Here is a 17,229-nt window from a genome sequence, read left to right on the forward strand (position 1 = left end):
TAGGTATAGATCCACGCCATCATATAGCCCCCATAGGACAGTACCTTCCGATATTCGGTATTTTGAAGGTTGTGGCCACTTTAATCCACCGAAATGGCTGAAAATTGTGGTGGAGGGTATAAAAAGTTCGGCCCGACCGAACTTAACGCTTTTCCTACTTGTTCACGACTCCGTTTGCACTGCATCCGGATGTTGTTAAAATGTGACAAATGGATGTGATTCTTTGGATTGCATCCAAATGCGGTTAAAATGTGAGGAATGGAGTGCCTTTTTCACGACTCCGTTTGAACTGCATAAAAACATGCCGTGAAAGAACTAGTCTACATTGCACTACTTCCAATTTATTTTGCTGGGTATATCAGTATACCCTACACCACTATGTGGAAAGTTTGTTTTGGGAAAAATTCATGTAACACAGCGAAATATTCGTCGAAATATTCGTATACCAATCTTCATTAGGGTTATGACTTTTCGACATTTTTTCTCAAAAATGATTTCCTGTAGCAGGGATGAATGAACTTTTGCCTATTAATCACTATGCTATCGTTTATTCCATTGAAATATAAAAAAAGTTCACGCACAAATCGATTTTAAAAAATAATTTTTTGAAAAAATATATGAAATGAAAAAAAAAATTTTTTTCATAAAATTATTTTTTGTTGCACGTATGAATAAATATAAGCCTACTAATAACTATAATAACGTTTATTTCATTCAAGTATTAAAAAAGTCGCGAAAAAAGTCACTTTGAACAAATTTTAAATTTTTTGTTTTTTGTTAAAAAATTATATTTTTGAATAAAAGCGTTTACGACATTTTTACGATTCTCAGAATTGAAGAAAAATTGTGAGAAATAAATTTTATATCATTTTAATTATCTTAGGTGGCTCTAAAGTTTATTTTCAATTATACATATATCTGTTTTCAGTGACTTCAAAAAATTGTCAATAATTTTGATAAATTAAAATTTAAAATCATTTTGTGCGTGAGGTTTTTTCACCGAATCACCTTATAATTAAGATTTTATGTAATCTTTGTGTTTATTTCAGCTTTAGTCCATAAAAAACGCCAACAACGATTTTATGTAATCTTATGGCAAAACTCATCACGCTATGATACAGGGATACGAGGTTGTAAAAAAGTCATAACCCTAATCTTCATATCTCGACAAGATAAAGCGATTTTGAGATGTGTGTCGTCCGTCCGTCTGTCCATTATAAATTGTAATCAAACTCCAGGCCGCAATTATGGACTGATCGTCACGAAATTTTGTATGGAGGTCGGGTTCAGACCAGAATAGATCCCCATTTTTATTGGAGATGATCCTGAAATATTTAGGGGGTGAAATTGACCAAAAACATATTATTTATTCAATTTTGTAGCGGCTCTGTAGGTCGCAATAATAGCCCGATCGCCTTGAAATTTTAAATAAAGGTAAGAGTATATGACAAAGAAGAAGCTTACAATTTGAGATGGCGATCAAATAATATTTAGAGCGTGTAATTGACCACAACTTTTGTGTGAACATTTTTAATATACAGCTTATATCTTTGTTCATGAAAGACACATTCCTTCCTCGTGAGTTTATGTTGATGTATGTGATCAGATAACAGCCTAAAATATCCAGTGTTTGTTTGTAGTGTAATCATAAACAGGCTAGAAGTAGCAATTATAGCTCAATAGTCACGAAATTTTGCACGAGCTAAGAGTTTATGTCGAAGAAGATGCCTAAAGTTTTTGATGATGATCTGATATTATTTAGCGGGTGACATAGACCATTACTTTTGTATAAAAAAAATATCAAAATGTTATTTTAATTCCATATTTTAATTCCTAGAGGTCATATACCGCAACGTAGTCTACATGTGAAAAAAATAACTACTGACCTTTCCCCTAACACAATTTTTAATAATGTGTCTGCTAGATAACGGGCCTACTGCCTAATATATAATGCTACATGGGATTGTCTCTATCATGACAGAGAAATTTTCAGTTCAGTTGTCCAATTGGATTTTTTATACAAATATTGCAGCATGGGGTCGCCTCGCCACCTATTCTATTCTAGAATTTAGGATAAAAGGGATACGTACAAGATACGACCAAAGATATGTCTCATCGCAATAATGGTTTTGGACCCAAGTATATTTGGACGAAATTCGTTGTCCATTCATATGTCTCTCTTACTGTCTAGCTGGCTGATGCGAACGATAACTTTCGAACAGATCTACCTATTCAAACCAAATTTTATACTTCGTAATGTTTTGCCCAAACTTAGTTTAAGATCCATATATTATTATTATTCCTTCCAGATATGGATCGGGTAAGACCGTGTCGGTCCACACATTCGGGTGCCTCCCACACAAAATTCGGAAAAGTGAAATTTAAGAGTCCTCTCGAATCGTTTTGAATTTTTTCGGCAGATCATTCTTGCGGCCCCTTTATGATGGTGCAATTGCAATGACAAGTCTATACTTCCTAAGATTATGGCCGAAAAGCTCCAAGAAACCCTAAAAAACAAACAAGAAACCTATATAAAATGGCAAATCCCGCAAGATAACTCTCAAGGAGATTTTCTTATTGGTCCAAACTTTGCACATCGTATTATTTCATCCAGTCACACAAAATTTGGGAAAAGTGCAGTTTGAGGACTCGTATCTGATCTATCTGATTTTTTTATATATATTTATTTTAGGTGTACTCCGAAAAGGAACCTGACATTCAAAGACAATTTCAAGATGTAGCAGGAGGAGGTAATCAATGTGAATTTTCCAATTTTCGAATATTTTTGTAGAAATGTATAATTTATATAATTGTTCCACAAACATCCCAGTAGGGACAAGGGAGGCTTCTCTTATACCAATGGATTGATATAAAACCTAGTTTTTATCGCCGAGTCCGACCGGCCTGTCCTAAGTTGCCACTAGTAGAGACGTTTGTCATGGCTGACATACTAAGGAAATATCGCCAATATTACTAAGGGGTATTTTGTCACCTTTGAAAATTTTATGTGACCAGACCTGGGAATTGAACTCGGACATTCAGCGTGCAAGGCGGTTGCATATAGCTAATTCCTAGAGGTAGTGATGTAGGGTATCACATGGTCGGCCCCGTCCGATGCTTACTTGTTTTATAATATATATAACTTTTTTTCATATAGCATAAAAATTAAGAGAGGTTTGTGAGGGACGTTTTTTAAAATTTAAGTGAAACTAAAGTTATTTTAGTCATTAATAGTTAAAAGACCATCCATTCGTGCAACAGGAAATAATTTTTTGAAACAATTTTTTTTTTCAAAGTGGTTTGTGCGGAACCTTTTTTTATAATAAAGTGGAATTAATTTTATTTTAGGCATTAATAGGCAAAAATTCATTCATTCTCACAACAGGAAATCATTTTTGAGAAAAAATTTCAAAAAGTCATAACCCTAATGTTTGTACCATCCACCATGAAATATTCGGACTTTTATGAAGTATTTAATTTTCAAAATTTTATGTGGAGATTTTTGTTTTGAGCACTGGGAACCCCAAATACCTATTTTTAACTGATTCGGTCAGGTAAATCGTGCGGTACCGTTATTTGGGGCTATACCACAACATGGGCGAATGTTCCAAATTTTTAATAGAAAAGTTTTTAACCACTGAAAACCCCATTAATGTCCAAAGACATCCAATTTAGCCCGCAAATGTAGATAACAACTAAAAAAACTGAAATCGATGCCACCGTTTTATAGGGCCATACCAAAACGTTGAACTATGTTAACAATTTTTATACACACATAACATAACATATGTCCCAAACATATTTTGCAGCAAACTTATATTTGTTTGCAAGCAGTCCCAAACATAACATATGTTTGGGTCCTTCAAAGAAATAAATGTTTGGGTGCAAACAAATTATATGAAAAAAGACCAACATAATTAATACAATTTTTTTCTTTTCCTCTTCGCTTGCTACGTTGGTTAACAACAACAAAGCACGAAACACCCGTGTTTTTCGCATACACATCACAAAATGTCTGCGTCTCCTATTACACTATGCACACAGCTCTTTTTTTTTAAACCAGCATTCCAAAGCTGCGAGAGCCCTGTTGTTACTCTCTTTGACAAAAATATTCTCCACCCATAAAAAATATGTTCTAACTTAAAAAATATGTTGGTGCCCAAACATATAAAATTGAGATATGTTACAAAATGTTGCAAACATATATTTGTTTGGACACAAACAAATTATGTTTGGATCCAAACATATATTTGTTTGCAATCAGTCCCAAACAAATATTTGTTTGGATCCAAACATATGTCTTACATATATTTTTCTGCGTGTACCCTCCACCATAAAATGGAGGGTATAAATTAATTTGTCATTCCGTTTGTTACACATCGAAATATTTATCGGAGACCCTATAAGGTATATATAGTCTTGATCAGGGTAAAATTCTTAGTCGTTATAATCATGTCCGTCTGCCCTTCCGTCTTTTGAAATCAAGATACAGCTCGCACTTTTTAAGATAGGGCTTTGTAATTTGGCACAGAGGTTTCTGTTACTCCTTGGAAGTTTGGAATTGCAAATGGGCTATATCGGTCCACGTTTTGATATAGCCCCCATAGAACGGTACCACCCGATTTTCGGTATTTGGAAGGTTTTAGCCCCATTATCACACCGAAATGGCTGAAATTTGGTACTTTGTCTTCGTTGGGGGTATACAACTTTCTGCCAGAAATTTTTCGGTATAGATCCACGACTACATAGAGCCCCCATAGAATGGTATCTCTTGATTTTCGGTATTTTAAAGATTGTGGCCACAATAATCCACCGAAATAGGTGAAAGTTGGTATTGATTTGGAGTATTAAACGTTTCATATAAAATTTGTCGGTAATGGGCAACGCCTTCATATAGCCCCCATAGAAGGGTACCTCTCTATTTCCGGTATTTTGAAGGTTGTGCCTCATTATTCGATCGAAATGGCTGAAATTTGGTCTTCATTTTGGGTATAAAACTTTCAATATGAAATTTTTCGGTATAGGTCCACGCCTTCATATAGCCCCCATAGAACGGTACCTCGCCATTTCCGGTATTTTGAAGGTTGTGACCTCAATATTCGATCGAAATGGCTGAAATTTGGTATTTGGACTTTATTTGGGGTTTTAAAAGTTCCATATAAAATTTGTTGGTATAGGTCCACGCCTTTATATAGCCCCCATTGAACGGTACCACCCGATTTTCGGTATTTTGAAGGTTTTACACTCATTATCCTGAAATTTGTTATTTAGTCTTCCATGGGGTTATAAAATATTCCAGAAGAGAATTATCAGTATAGGTCCGCGGGTTCTATGTACATCATGATTTTCGGTACTTTGAAGGTTTTACTGAAATATCGGAAATTTGGTATTTAGTTTTCTTTGGGTCTAAAAACTTTCCGCCAGAAATTTTTAGGTGTAGATCGACGTTCACGGTGTGCCTTAACCAAATCTAATGGAAAGTGCTTACACCTGGGAAGTTTTTGCAGATTCTGAAACTACAATGATCATAGATGAGAAATATCAAGAAACAGAAAATCGCCGGAGGGATTTTCAAATAAATCGCGATTTAAGTCCACATTTTTGGGACAAAAAAAATCGACGGAGGGATTTTTAAATAAATCGCGATCAAAATTCACAATTTTAGGTTTTTTTAGGTTTTCATGATTTTGCTTGGAAACCGCAAGTCGTATCCAAATGAGTCTAAAGAAAATCTTGTAGCTGTGAAAATTCTCTACAAGACTGGCCTTTAGGTTTTTTCGTAGGTTTTACCAATTTTGAGATATAGAGGTTCAGTTCAAATTTTTAGGTTTTTATCTTAAGTCTTCAAGATTTTGCTTGGAAACCGCAAGTCATATCAAAATGGGAATAAAGAAAATATTGAAGCCGTGAAAATTCTCTACAAGAATGGATGATTTATTTTTTCCTAGGTTGTACCATTTTTAAGATATATGTATAAGTTTAATTCGGGAAATTGCAGTAATGACATTGTTTTATAAGGAGGTGATACAATCAGTGCATCGTCTCAATTTGAACTTCTATATCTCAAAACGGTAAAACCTACGAAAATATCATAAAGGTCAATCTTGTGGAGAATTTTCACAGCTACAACATTTTCTTTAGACCCATTTACATATGACTCGCGGTTTCGCAAAATCGTGAAAACCTAAAGAACTCCTAAAAATGTAAACTTAAATCGCGATTTATTTGAAAATCCCTCCGGCGATTTTTTTCGTTTCTTGATATTTCTCATCTATGATCATTGTAGTTTCAGAATCTGCAAAAACTTCCCAGGTGTAAGCACCTTCCATTTAAAATTAGTTAAGGCGTGCGTTTTGATATAGCCCTCATGAAACGATACCTCCCGAATTTCGGTATTTTGAAGCTCAGCCACATTGTTCTATCGTACTTGCTGAAATTAGGTATTTAGTGTTCTTCATAAACGAAAGGAAACTAATTGTTCCATTTTACTTCAATTCAACTCGTGGTGGAGGGTATAACAAGTTCGGTGTCGCCGAACTTAACGCCGCACAGTGTTGCCGCGTGGACAAAAATCAAAAAATGTGATGTTAACTTTTACATATGTTTATGTTTTTTTCTTACAGTAAACACATCCGATACAAGGTATCTGAAAGAATTTTGTCGATATGTGCATCTATAATGAAGTTATAGCTCTTTAAATATGAAAAATATTTCCCAGGTAATCTAAGGCGATAATCATATGAAAATAAGGCGACATTTATAATAAAATTTTTTGAAAAATTTGTTGATAATACTAAAAGTTTTGGATGGGGATTTGATGAGTGGGCTATAAATATAACGTTTTAATACAAAAAGTTGACATTAACTGCACATGGGCAATGTACCGTTATCAAGAAATCAAAATTTAAATTTGATAAAAAAATTCAAAATTCTTAATATTTAGTAGAGCAGATCTTTTGATTGCCACCTATTGCCACCTTGGCTCCTGTTTTCCGTTAATTGGACATATCTTCCAAATCAAAATGTGTAAAAACATTCTGCCCATCCTTGCAACCTTCTGAGATATATCGGTTCAGATTTTATATAGCACCCATATATATCATTTCCCAATTTTGCTACAAGTCGTTCAATTTTGATCGAATAGCCTTCAAATGTTATTTTTTTAGGCTCCTGAGTAGTTTCACTGATTTTAGCAAAAATCGGTTCAGATTTGGATATAGCCCCTATATATATCTTTCCCCGCTTTTGCTATAATTCGCTCAATTTTTGATGAATAGCCTTTAAATTTAACATGTAATATTTTCTTAGGCCCCTGAGTAGCTCTACCGATTTTCACAAAAATCGGTTCAGATTTGGATATAGCCCCCATATATATCTTTCCCCGATTTTGCTATAACTCGGTCAATTTTGATCGAATAGCCTTCAAATTTAATATGTAATATTTTCTTAGGCCCCAGAGTAGCTCTACCGATTTTCAAAGAAATCGGTTCAGATTTGGATATAGCCCCCATACATATATTTCCCCGATTTTGCTATAACTCCGTCAATTTTAATCGAATAGAGAATTTGATATGTGATATTTTCTAAGGTCCCTGAATAGGTTCACCGATTTTCATAAAAATCGGTTCAGATTTGGCTATTCGATCAAAATTTACCGAGTTATAGCAAAATCGGGGAAAGATATATACGGGGGCTATATCCAAATCTGAACCGATTTTTGTGAAAATCGGTAGAGCTACTCAGGGGCCTAGGAAAATATTACATATTAAATTTGAAGGCTATTCGATCAAAATTTACCGAGTTATAGCAAAATCGGAGAAAGATATATATGGGGGCTATATCCAAATCTGAACCGATATGGACCAAAGTTGAAATTTTTCATCCCTATGCCCTTAAAAGTACTTGTGCAAAAATTCATCAACCTAGGTCAACTCCTTCTATTTTTGTCCACTTTTGTATGGAAGCGGCAACACTGTGCGCCGTTCTTACTTGCCACTTTTAATAAATCAGTGCAGCATAAGGCTTCTCGAAACAAAGGTCCAAGTTTATCATTGGTCCTTCAAATATGATCGGGGGCCGACACCAGTATGAGGAAACATTGGTGAATTCTTAATATCCAAGTGTGGGTATTGTCCTTAAGGGAAGGAATATTCATCAAAATGGGACCGCGGCAGGTATTTAAGATGAAGTGGAAACCCAGACTGAGGTGTACAATGAATACGTTGATAGTCAGCGGGCAGCAGCATTGAAGCTAACAGCAATAAATGGAATGGTAAACTAGAAAATACTTCAATTGTCTACCGAAAGAAGAGGAATTGATACAAAGGATTAGACCATTATCCTTTGTATCAATTCCCCTTCATTTGGTAAACAATTGAATGTTACATTATACCCCTATCATGGGAGAAAATAGAATGTGAAAGGACCCGAGAAATAAAAGACCTTCACTTTGAGAGCAAAATATCGAAGCGTATAAAAGCGAAATTGAGAGTCAGAAACAAGGTTATTGAAATTGACTGGAAGAAAGCTAAAGAGGCTAAAGCAAGACTTGAAGTTAAAGTGAGCGCTCAGTGTGAGCTGAATAGAGACCTACACATTAGAGATACAGACGCCAAAATGGAAGTCCGTGGACTGAAGAATAAATAACTGAACAACGAGCGGATGCAAAGGAATTGGCTAGGACCCCATGCCAAACTGAGAAGAAAGACGCAGACGAAAGAGAAGAATACAAAAAATATTTACTCTTGTTATTCATTACCTTGGTGTCGCATCCCAAATCGCGAGGTACTATTACGCTAAATTCCCGTTCACCTAAAGATCCCCCTCAAATAGATGCAAATTATTTTGCCGACCACGAAGATATGGACGTTATGTTAAAAGCCATGGCGTATTTGGAGAAATTTGTCAATACATCTGTGTTTCGTGAGCTGAATAGAGACCTACACATTAGAGATACAGACGCCAAAATGGAAGTCCGTGTAGTGAAGAAAGAATTGGACAACGAGCGGATGCAAAGAAAGTTGCTATGAACCCATGCCAAACTGAGAAGAAAGACGCAGTCAAGATGTTTGAAGGCTGAAGGTAGAATACATCTCACAATACGAAGAATGGTCGAGATCTTCTAATGAATGTGGTCGCAAGAAAAGCCAAATACGCAAAAAAGGAAGAGAAGGAATTGTTATCATTTAGAAGTAATGGATTTTTTAATGCCTCAAGTAGATCAATGGTTATCTATGCAAATTGTATTTCACATCTACTTTTTGTGTGATTTACCGCAGCCTATTATTTTGCCTTAGCTTTGTACAAAACATTGTTAATTATTTTAATTATAAACTAATTATGTGATAACCCAATTACCAAAGCTAAGCTCAAAACCCATAAAAGGCCACAAGCAAATTGAGAAGCGGGCATTTGCAAACTTCTATACTTTCATTAGCTATCGAATATGATGACGACGGCCTTAGCTTTGCAGCAACAGTCACAGTGTGCCTCACAAAGTGTGGGTGTTATGAATACCATGGTGTCGCTGCTAACGGAATATCTTTTGACAGCTCAATGTGATATAGCACGACCAGAAAACTATCCAGCAGATTATGCCGATGAGGCGTTGAGAAAAGGTTTGGACACCTATGATTTTGTGGTTGTGGGTGCTGGTTCAGCTGGATCAGTGGTGGCAAGCAGACTAAGTGAAAATCGCCAATGGAAGGTATTGGTTTTAGAGGCTGGTGATAATCCACCACAGGAATCGGAGGTAGGTTGCAGAGAAGCAAAAAAAAAGACAAAAATGCATATTTTAAATGTTCTTCTTTTTTGCAAGGTACCTGCCTTGTCCATTGCCATACGTCACAACCAATATGTTTATGATTATTATACCCAAGCAAATGCACGATCCTGCAAGGCCTTTAAGAACAATCAATGTTATTGGCCGCGTGGTAAAACGTTGGGAGGTTCTGGAGCCATAAATGCCTTGATGTACCTAAGGGGCAACCGTCGTGATTATGATATATGGCTGGAAATGGGTAATCCTGGCTGGGGTTATGATGATCTATGGCCCTATTTTGAAAAATCCACTACACCTCCTCCTTCTCCACGACAAAATAAATCCTGTCCTTGTTCCAGAGGTTATATTGGCATTCGTGATTTCCAACATATCAACAACGAGGCATTTCGCGTGGTTTATAAAGCAGCTGAGGAACTGGGCCAACCGGTATTTGAACATTTTGGCAAGGACAATTATGTGGGATATTCCAGTGTCCAGGGTACAGTGGAGCATGGTAAGCGTACCACAACTGCCAAAGGTTATTTGACACCGGCTTCGAAATGTTCAAATTTGCAGGTTATTAAAAATGCCCATGTGACCAAACTTAACTTTGATAACAAGGGCCAACGCCTTAAATCACTAACATTTTCCATAAAACAAAGAAGAAGGCCGCTCACAGTGCGTGTACGAAGGGAAGTTATATTATCGGCTGGCAGCATTGATACCCCCAAGCTGCTTATGCTTTCGGGTATTGGTCCCCGTGAGGTATTGACACCTTTGCACATACCAGTTTTACAGGATTTGCCGGTGGGTCGGAATTTACAAGATCACGTCTTTAATGTGGTCTTTGCCAAGTTTAATGGCAGCCGAATGCAACCCTTGGAAACCTTGGATATGGTATATCAATATTTGCTATATAGAAATGGTAGTTTGGCCAGCATAGATAGCATGAGCCTGGTGGGATTTATAGATGTCCTCGATAAGCCATACAAAAACTATCCGGATGTACAAATAATACACCGTGCCTTTAGCCAGGGCGATGATAGAATTTTTAAAAACTTTTTGGATTCCACGGATATGCTAGAAGAATACAAAAAATATTTACTTCAAGTGGTGGGTGAAAATTCCCTCTTATTATTCCTTACCTTGGTGTCGCATCCCAAGTCGCGTGGTACTATTACCCTAAATTCTCGTTCGCATAAAGATCCCCCAAAAATAGATGCAAATTATTTTGCCGACCCCGAAGATATGGACGTTATGTTAAAAGCCATGGCGTATTTGGAGAAATTTGTTAATACCTCTGTGTTTCGTGAGCGGCAAGGTGAATTGGTCCACCTGCCCATAAAGGAATGCGATCAACATGAATTTAAAAGTGAAAAATATTGGCGTTGTTATAGCACTTACATGTCGACTACATGTTATCATCCTGTGGGTACAGCAAAAATGGGTCCAGTAGATGATGGTTCCGCTGTGGTAGATCCACGTTTGCGTGTTAAGGGTGTCCACAACTTACGTGTGGTAGATGCCTCAATAATGCCCACAATACCTGGGGTAAACACAAATGGTCCCACAATAATGCTGGCGGAGAAAGCTTCGGATTTAATAAAGGAAGATTGGTTGCAAAGTGGAAATGATAGCAGAGTTAATGAAGAACTAGGGGAGGAGGAAGAAGAGAAGGAGGACGAGGAGGAGGATGATTATGATATTCAACATCACGTGGAGAATGGTGATAACAGCTAAGCTCTAAATAAAAAAATTATGAAAATAAAATAAGTTTTTTCTATGCGGGATATAAACAAATTTCAGAACGGCTTGTGATCAGAGGTCTACCACAAAGTTGTAAACAACAAACATCTTTTAATAGAATACGGTCTTTGGCGTATTAGTTTTCTATATTTCTAGGTGTACATATAGAAGCCCAATAGGTCTTCTTATAGAGGACCATTAAGACTCCTTATAAAAGACATTCCTGTGAGAGGTCTTCTATAGTCAACAAAAGACCACTTGGGGTCTTCTATACACAAAAGAAGATCGCCTTCTGTACGAAACAGAAGATCTCTTGAGGTTATCTAAAGACAACAAAAGACTCTTGGGATCTTATATAGACAAGAGAATACCTCTTGGGATCGTTTATAGAAAACATAAGACCTTTCGAGGTTATCTATAGACAACCGTTTGGTCTTTTGTAGACAACAGGAGACCTTTTGAAGTCTTCTATAAATAGCAGAAAACCTCTTGGTGTCCTCTATAGACAACAGAAGACCAGTTGGGGACTTTTTGTAGACGAAAGAACCCCACTTGAAGCCTCATACAGACAACATAATTCCTTCTAAGATCTTCTATAGATGACAGAAGACCTCTTGAGGTCTTCCATAAACAACAGAAGACCTCTTGGGGTCTTCCATAGACGAAAGAATGCCTCTTGAAGCCTCATATAGACAACCGAAGTCCTTTTAAGGATTTCTATAGACAACAAACGATCTCTTTAGGTCTTCTTTAGACAACATAAGTTCTTCTGGCGTCTTCTATAAACAACAAAAGACCTCTTGAAGTTTTTTTTTTATAAACAACAGAAGACCTCTTGGGGTCTTCTATAGACAACAAAAAATCTCTTGAGGTCTTCTATAATCGAAATATGACCTCTTGAAGGCTTATATAGACAACATAAGTCCTTCTGAGGTTTTCTATAGACAACAGTAGACCTCTTGTGGTCCTCTATAGACAACAAAAATGCTCCTGAGATCTTCTATAAATAACAATAGACTACTTGAGGTCTTCTATAGACAACAAATGACCTCTTGGGGTCTTCTATAGACAACAAAAGATCTCTTGAGGTCTTCTTCATAAGTCCTTCTGACGTCTTCTATAAACATCAATAGACCTTTTGAGGTCTTCTATAAACCACAATAGAGCTCTTGAGGTCTTCTATAAACAACAGAAGACCTCTTAGGGTCTTCTATAGACGAAAGAAAACCTCTTGAAGCCTCATATAGACAACCTAAGTTCTTCTGGTTTTCTATAGACAACAGAAGACCTCTTGTGGTTTTCTATACACAACAATAGTCCTCCTGAAGTCCTCTATAAGCAACAATAGACCTCTTGAGGTATTCTATAGACAACAGAAGACCTCTTGAGCTCTTCTATAGACAACGAAAATCCTCCTAAGGTCTTCAACAGATGACAAGACCTCTTGAGGTCTTCTATAGACAACATAAGTCCTTCTGACATCTTCTGTAAACAGCAATAGACCTCTTGAGGTCTTCAATAAACAACAGAAGACCTATTGGGTTCTTCTATAGACGAAAGAAGATCTATTGCAACCTCATATAGACAACCTAAGTTCTTCTGAGGTTTTCTATAGACAACAGAAGACCTCTTGTGGTCTCTTATAGACAACGTAAGTCCTTCTGAGGTATTCTATAGACAACAGAAGACCTCTTGTGGTCTTCTATAAACAACAGAAGACCTACTGGTGCCTTCTATAGACGAAAGAAGATCTCTTGAAGCATTATATAGACAACCTAAATTCTTCAGAAGACCTCTTGTGGTCTCCTATAGACAACGTAAGTCTTTCTGAGGTATTTTATAGACAACAGAAACACGCTTGAGGTTTCTATTGACAACAGAAGACCTCTTGAAGCCTCATGTAGACAAGATAAGTTCTTCTGAAGGTTTCTATAGACAACAAAAGACCTTTTGTGGTCTCCTATAGTCAATATAAGTGCTTCTGAGGTCTGAGGTATTCTATAGACAACAGAAACACGCTTGAGGTTTCTATATACAACAGAAGACCTCTTGAGGTCAACTTACTTACTTACTTAGCTGGCCCATTACAGAACATTTGTTCTATAGGCCGAACTAAGAAAAGATCTCCATTTCTCTCTGTCTATTGCTTCTCTTTCTGGAAGTCCGCGCTTTGCCATCTCTTCATCCACTTGTTTGCGCCATCAATTCTTTGGCCTGCCAATTCTGCGTGCATCGCCAAGCGGCTCATATTTATACGCCTTTTTAGCGGGTCCATCATCGCTCATTCTTATGATATGGCCTAGCCAACGCAATCGTTGCATCTCAATACGTTTAACTATATTGATGTCGTTGTATAGCAGATACAGCCCGTGGTTCATGCGATGTTCACCGTCAACGCAGATTGGTCCGTAGATCTTTCGAAGAATTTTTCTCTCAAACACACCAAGCACTGCCTTAACTACTTGCGCAAGTACCCAGGCTTCGGAACCATACATCAGCACGGGCAGTATCAGTGTTTTGTAAAGCGTTATTTTTGTTTGACGAGTGTGGCTTTGTCTTTAAACTGCTTATTTAAGCCAAAGTAGCATCTGTTAGGCAGTACAATTCTTCTTTTTATTTCACAACTGATGTCGATAGTTGTGTTTACGGCGGTGCCGAGGTAGACGAAGTCGTTTACTACCTCAAAATTATAGGAACCCACGTCAACAGTTGGCCCGATCTTTATGGACGCATTGCGCGTCGACACCATCAACTTAGTCTTCCCGCCGTTTACCGCCAGGCCCACTTTAGCAGATTCTCCTTCGACCTTTACAAAGGTATCTGTTACTTCTTTTACTGATCGTCCCATGACGTCTATATCATCAGCATAAGCAAGTAATATGTGGCTATTGGTGTATATCGTTCCACTTCTTTTGACGTTTGCCTCTCGAATAACCTTTTCCAGCAGGATGTTGAAGAGATCACACGAGAGGCTGTCTCCTTGCCTGGAACCTCTTTGGGTACAAAATTCTTCGGAGAGGTTCTTTCCTATTTTAACTGAGGACCCAGTTAAAGTCATTTTACAAAGCCGAATGAGCTTTGCGGGGATACCAAATTCAGACATGGCCTGGAATACCTTTGAACGTGGTGGGCTGTAGAAGGCTGCTTAATAATCGACAAAAAGGTGGTAAGTATTGATCTGCATCTCTTGGGTCTTCTCCAGGATTTGCCGCAGGGTAAATATCTGGTCAATGGTGGTCTAAAGCCACATTTGTATGACCGAATTATCTCGTCGTTCGCACAATATCTCTGACACGATCTTGTAGGCAATCGGGAGTAGACTTATGACCCTATAGTTAGAGCATACAGTCTTATCTCCTTTCTTATGGACGGGGCACAGGATACTCAGGTTCCCATCGTCGGGTACTCGTTTTTCCTAGCTGATCAATACACCTTATCAGCGTGTCGCCTCCGGTTTTGAACAGCTCGGCTGGTAAGCCATCGGCTCCTGCTGCCTTATTATTCTTCAGCCGGTTTATTGCTGTCTGTTTATTGCTGTTTAAAAAATGCTCTTTCCATATCCTGAGCACACTATCTGTATCAGTTACCAAATTACCTTGCTGGTCTCTACAGGAATAGGTGCCTGTACCAAAGCCACCAGTTTGATGCTTCACTCTTTGGTAGAATTTTCGGACTTCATTTTGGCTCCTGTACATCTCGATTTTTTTTACACTCCCGCTTTTCCATCTCTCTCTTTTTCCTGCGGAAAATACGTTTCTACTCTCTCCTTTTCTCCTGATATCTCTCTCGTACGCGTTGCTACGGATTATAAAGTAGCCCTATATGGCGCATTTTTCTCTTCGGTAGCAGCACGACACTCTTGATCATATCATGGATTCCTTGGTGAAGGTCTCTGGTATCCAAGTATGGATTTTGCGGCTGTTTGCATGGAGTGGGCAATACTTTGCCATTGCGCTGATATATTATCGGGATGAGCAGTGCTTTGATAAAGCAATTGGGCTAGTTGAGTGGAATATGCTGTGGCTATCTGTTGTGAATTCAGCTTACCGATGTCTAACTTTCGTGTTGTGTCTGTTCGTACTTTGTTTGCTACGTTTAACCGGGTGCGTACCTTTGCTGCAACTAGGTAGTGGCCCGAGTCTATGTTTGCTCCTCGGAACAAGAGAACATCCAACACGCTCGATGAATGTCTTCCATCTATCACAACATGATCAATTTGATTTCTTGTTTTCTGATCTAGAGACAGCCAGGTGCCCTTATGAATATCGAGATGATTAAATCTGGTGCTGCTAACTACCATGTTTTTTGTCGCTGTGAAGTCTATCAGCCTCATGCCATTGTCAGATGTTTCACTGTGGAGACTGAATTTCCCGACTGTTGGGCCAAAGATATTCTCCTTTCCAATTTTGGCATTAAAATCGCCTAGAATAATTTTAATGTCATGGGCAGGATAACGGTCATATGTTTCTTCTAGCGCTCATAAAATATATCTTTGGTCTGTTCGTCTTTCATTCACTGGGGTGAAGCTGGATACCAGATGTTTTAGTCTCCGACTAACTACGAATCCGCAACCAAACTCATGCTTTACGTCATGGCAGCTATAATACAGTGCGTCACCTTTAGGTGTTGTTGTGACGCCTTTCCCAATCCATCGTATTTCCTGTATGGCAGTAATATCGGCCTTGTACTTTTCAAGTACGTCTGCCAATGCGAAGACTGCACCTTCTCTATAAAGAGTGCGAACATTCCAGGTGCAGATTCGCAGATCATGGTCCTTAAAACGTTTGCGGGGTTCGTCAACTTTAGAGGGGTTTGTTTTTCTTTTCTTTCTTTTTTCATAGTAGGCTGTTTTTCCTTGGGGCGGGTTACTAACCCGACGACCAAACCCAAGTTTTTAACGTTCTTATGTGTGAACGTGCGGCACATGTTAGCTCACTACCTTTAACGGGTGTTAAAGGCAGTTCCCCAGGTGACACCACGGGGAGGTCAGTGTCCACTTGGGATGAAAGAGGGACCAAGATAAATCCTGGGCTTTGCCATGTTAAAACCGGTCAGGACCGTTCCTTGGTATCTTCCATCCCCTACGTCACCCTCTTGAGGTCTTCTATAGACAAAAGAAGGCCTCTTGGTGTCTTCTATAGACGAAAGAAGACCTCTTGAAACCTCATATAGACAACATAATTTCTTCTGAGGTTTTCTATAGACAATTCAATAGACAACAAAAAGCATCCTGAGATATTCTATAAACAACAGAAAACCTCTTGAGGCCTTCTATAGACAACAGAAGACCTCTTGAGGCACTCTAGTAGTAAATCTTCTTAAAAAATACCAATATGTCTTTTTCTAGGAAGAACACTAGGACTTCTTATAGGAAGACATATATGTCAATAGGTCTTCTTATGGGAAGACGAATAGCTCTTCTTATAGAAGACCCCTTGTTCTTTTTATAGAAGACCAGTAGGTCTTATTATAGAAGACCAGTGTGTCTTCGTATAGGAAGACCAATAGACCTTTTTATAGGAAGCCCAATAGACTTTTTGTAGGAAGAGCAATAGCTCTTCTTAAAGGCAGACCAATATGGCTCCTTATAGGAAGATCAACAACAACAAAAAAGTAGGTCTGCTTATTGGAAGACCATTAGATCTTCTTGTTGGAAGGATGGAAGACCAAAAGGTATTATTTTAGGAGGATCAATAGGTCTTCTTATACGAAGGCCAATTGGT

General features: G+C 37.9%; 2 protein-coding genes across 3 annotated transcripts in view; one reads left to right on the top strand and one right to left on the bottom strand.

Annotated features, from left to right (window-relative positions):
* Flo2 (flotillin-2) overlaps nt 1-17,229 on the bottom strand; it is a 580,663-nt gene that overhangs the window by 235,512 nt on the left and 327,922 nt on the right. The window lies entirely within an intron of this gene.
* LOC141399804 (glucose dehydrogenase [FAD, quinone]-like) lies at nt 9,481-11,530 on the top strand. Its single transcript, XM_073979110.1, has 2 exons — nt 9,481-9,751; nt 9,818-11,530. Exons 1-2 carry the CDS (start codon nt 9,509-9,511, stop codon nt 11,498-11,500), a joined length of 1,926 nt encoding a protein of 641 aa, XP_073835211.1. The 5' UTR covers nt 9,481-9,508; the 3' UTR covers nt 11,501-11,530.

The sequence above is a fragment of the Musca autumnalis genome, unplaced genomic scaffold (genome assembly GCF_047663935.1).
Source record: "Musca autumnalis isolate F117 unplaced genomic scaffold, ASM4766393v1 scaffold_3, whole genome shotgun sequence".
Classification (NCBI taxonomy): domain Eukaryota; kingdom Metazoa; phylum Arthropoda; class Insecta; order Diptera; family Muscidae; genus Musca; species Musca autumnalis.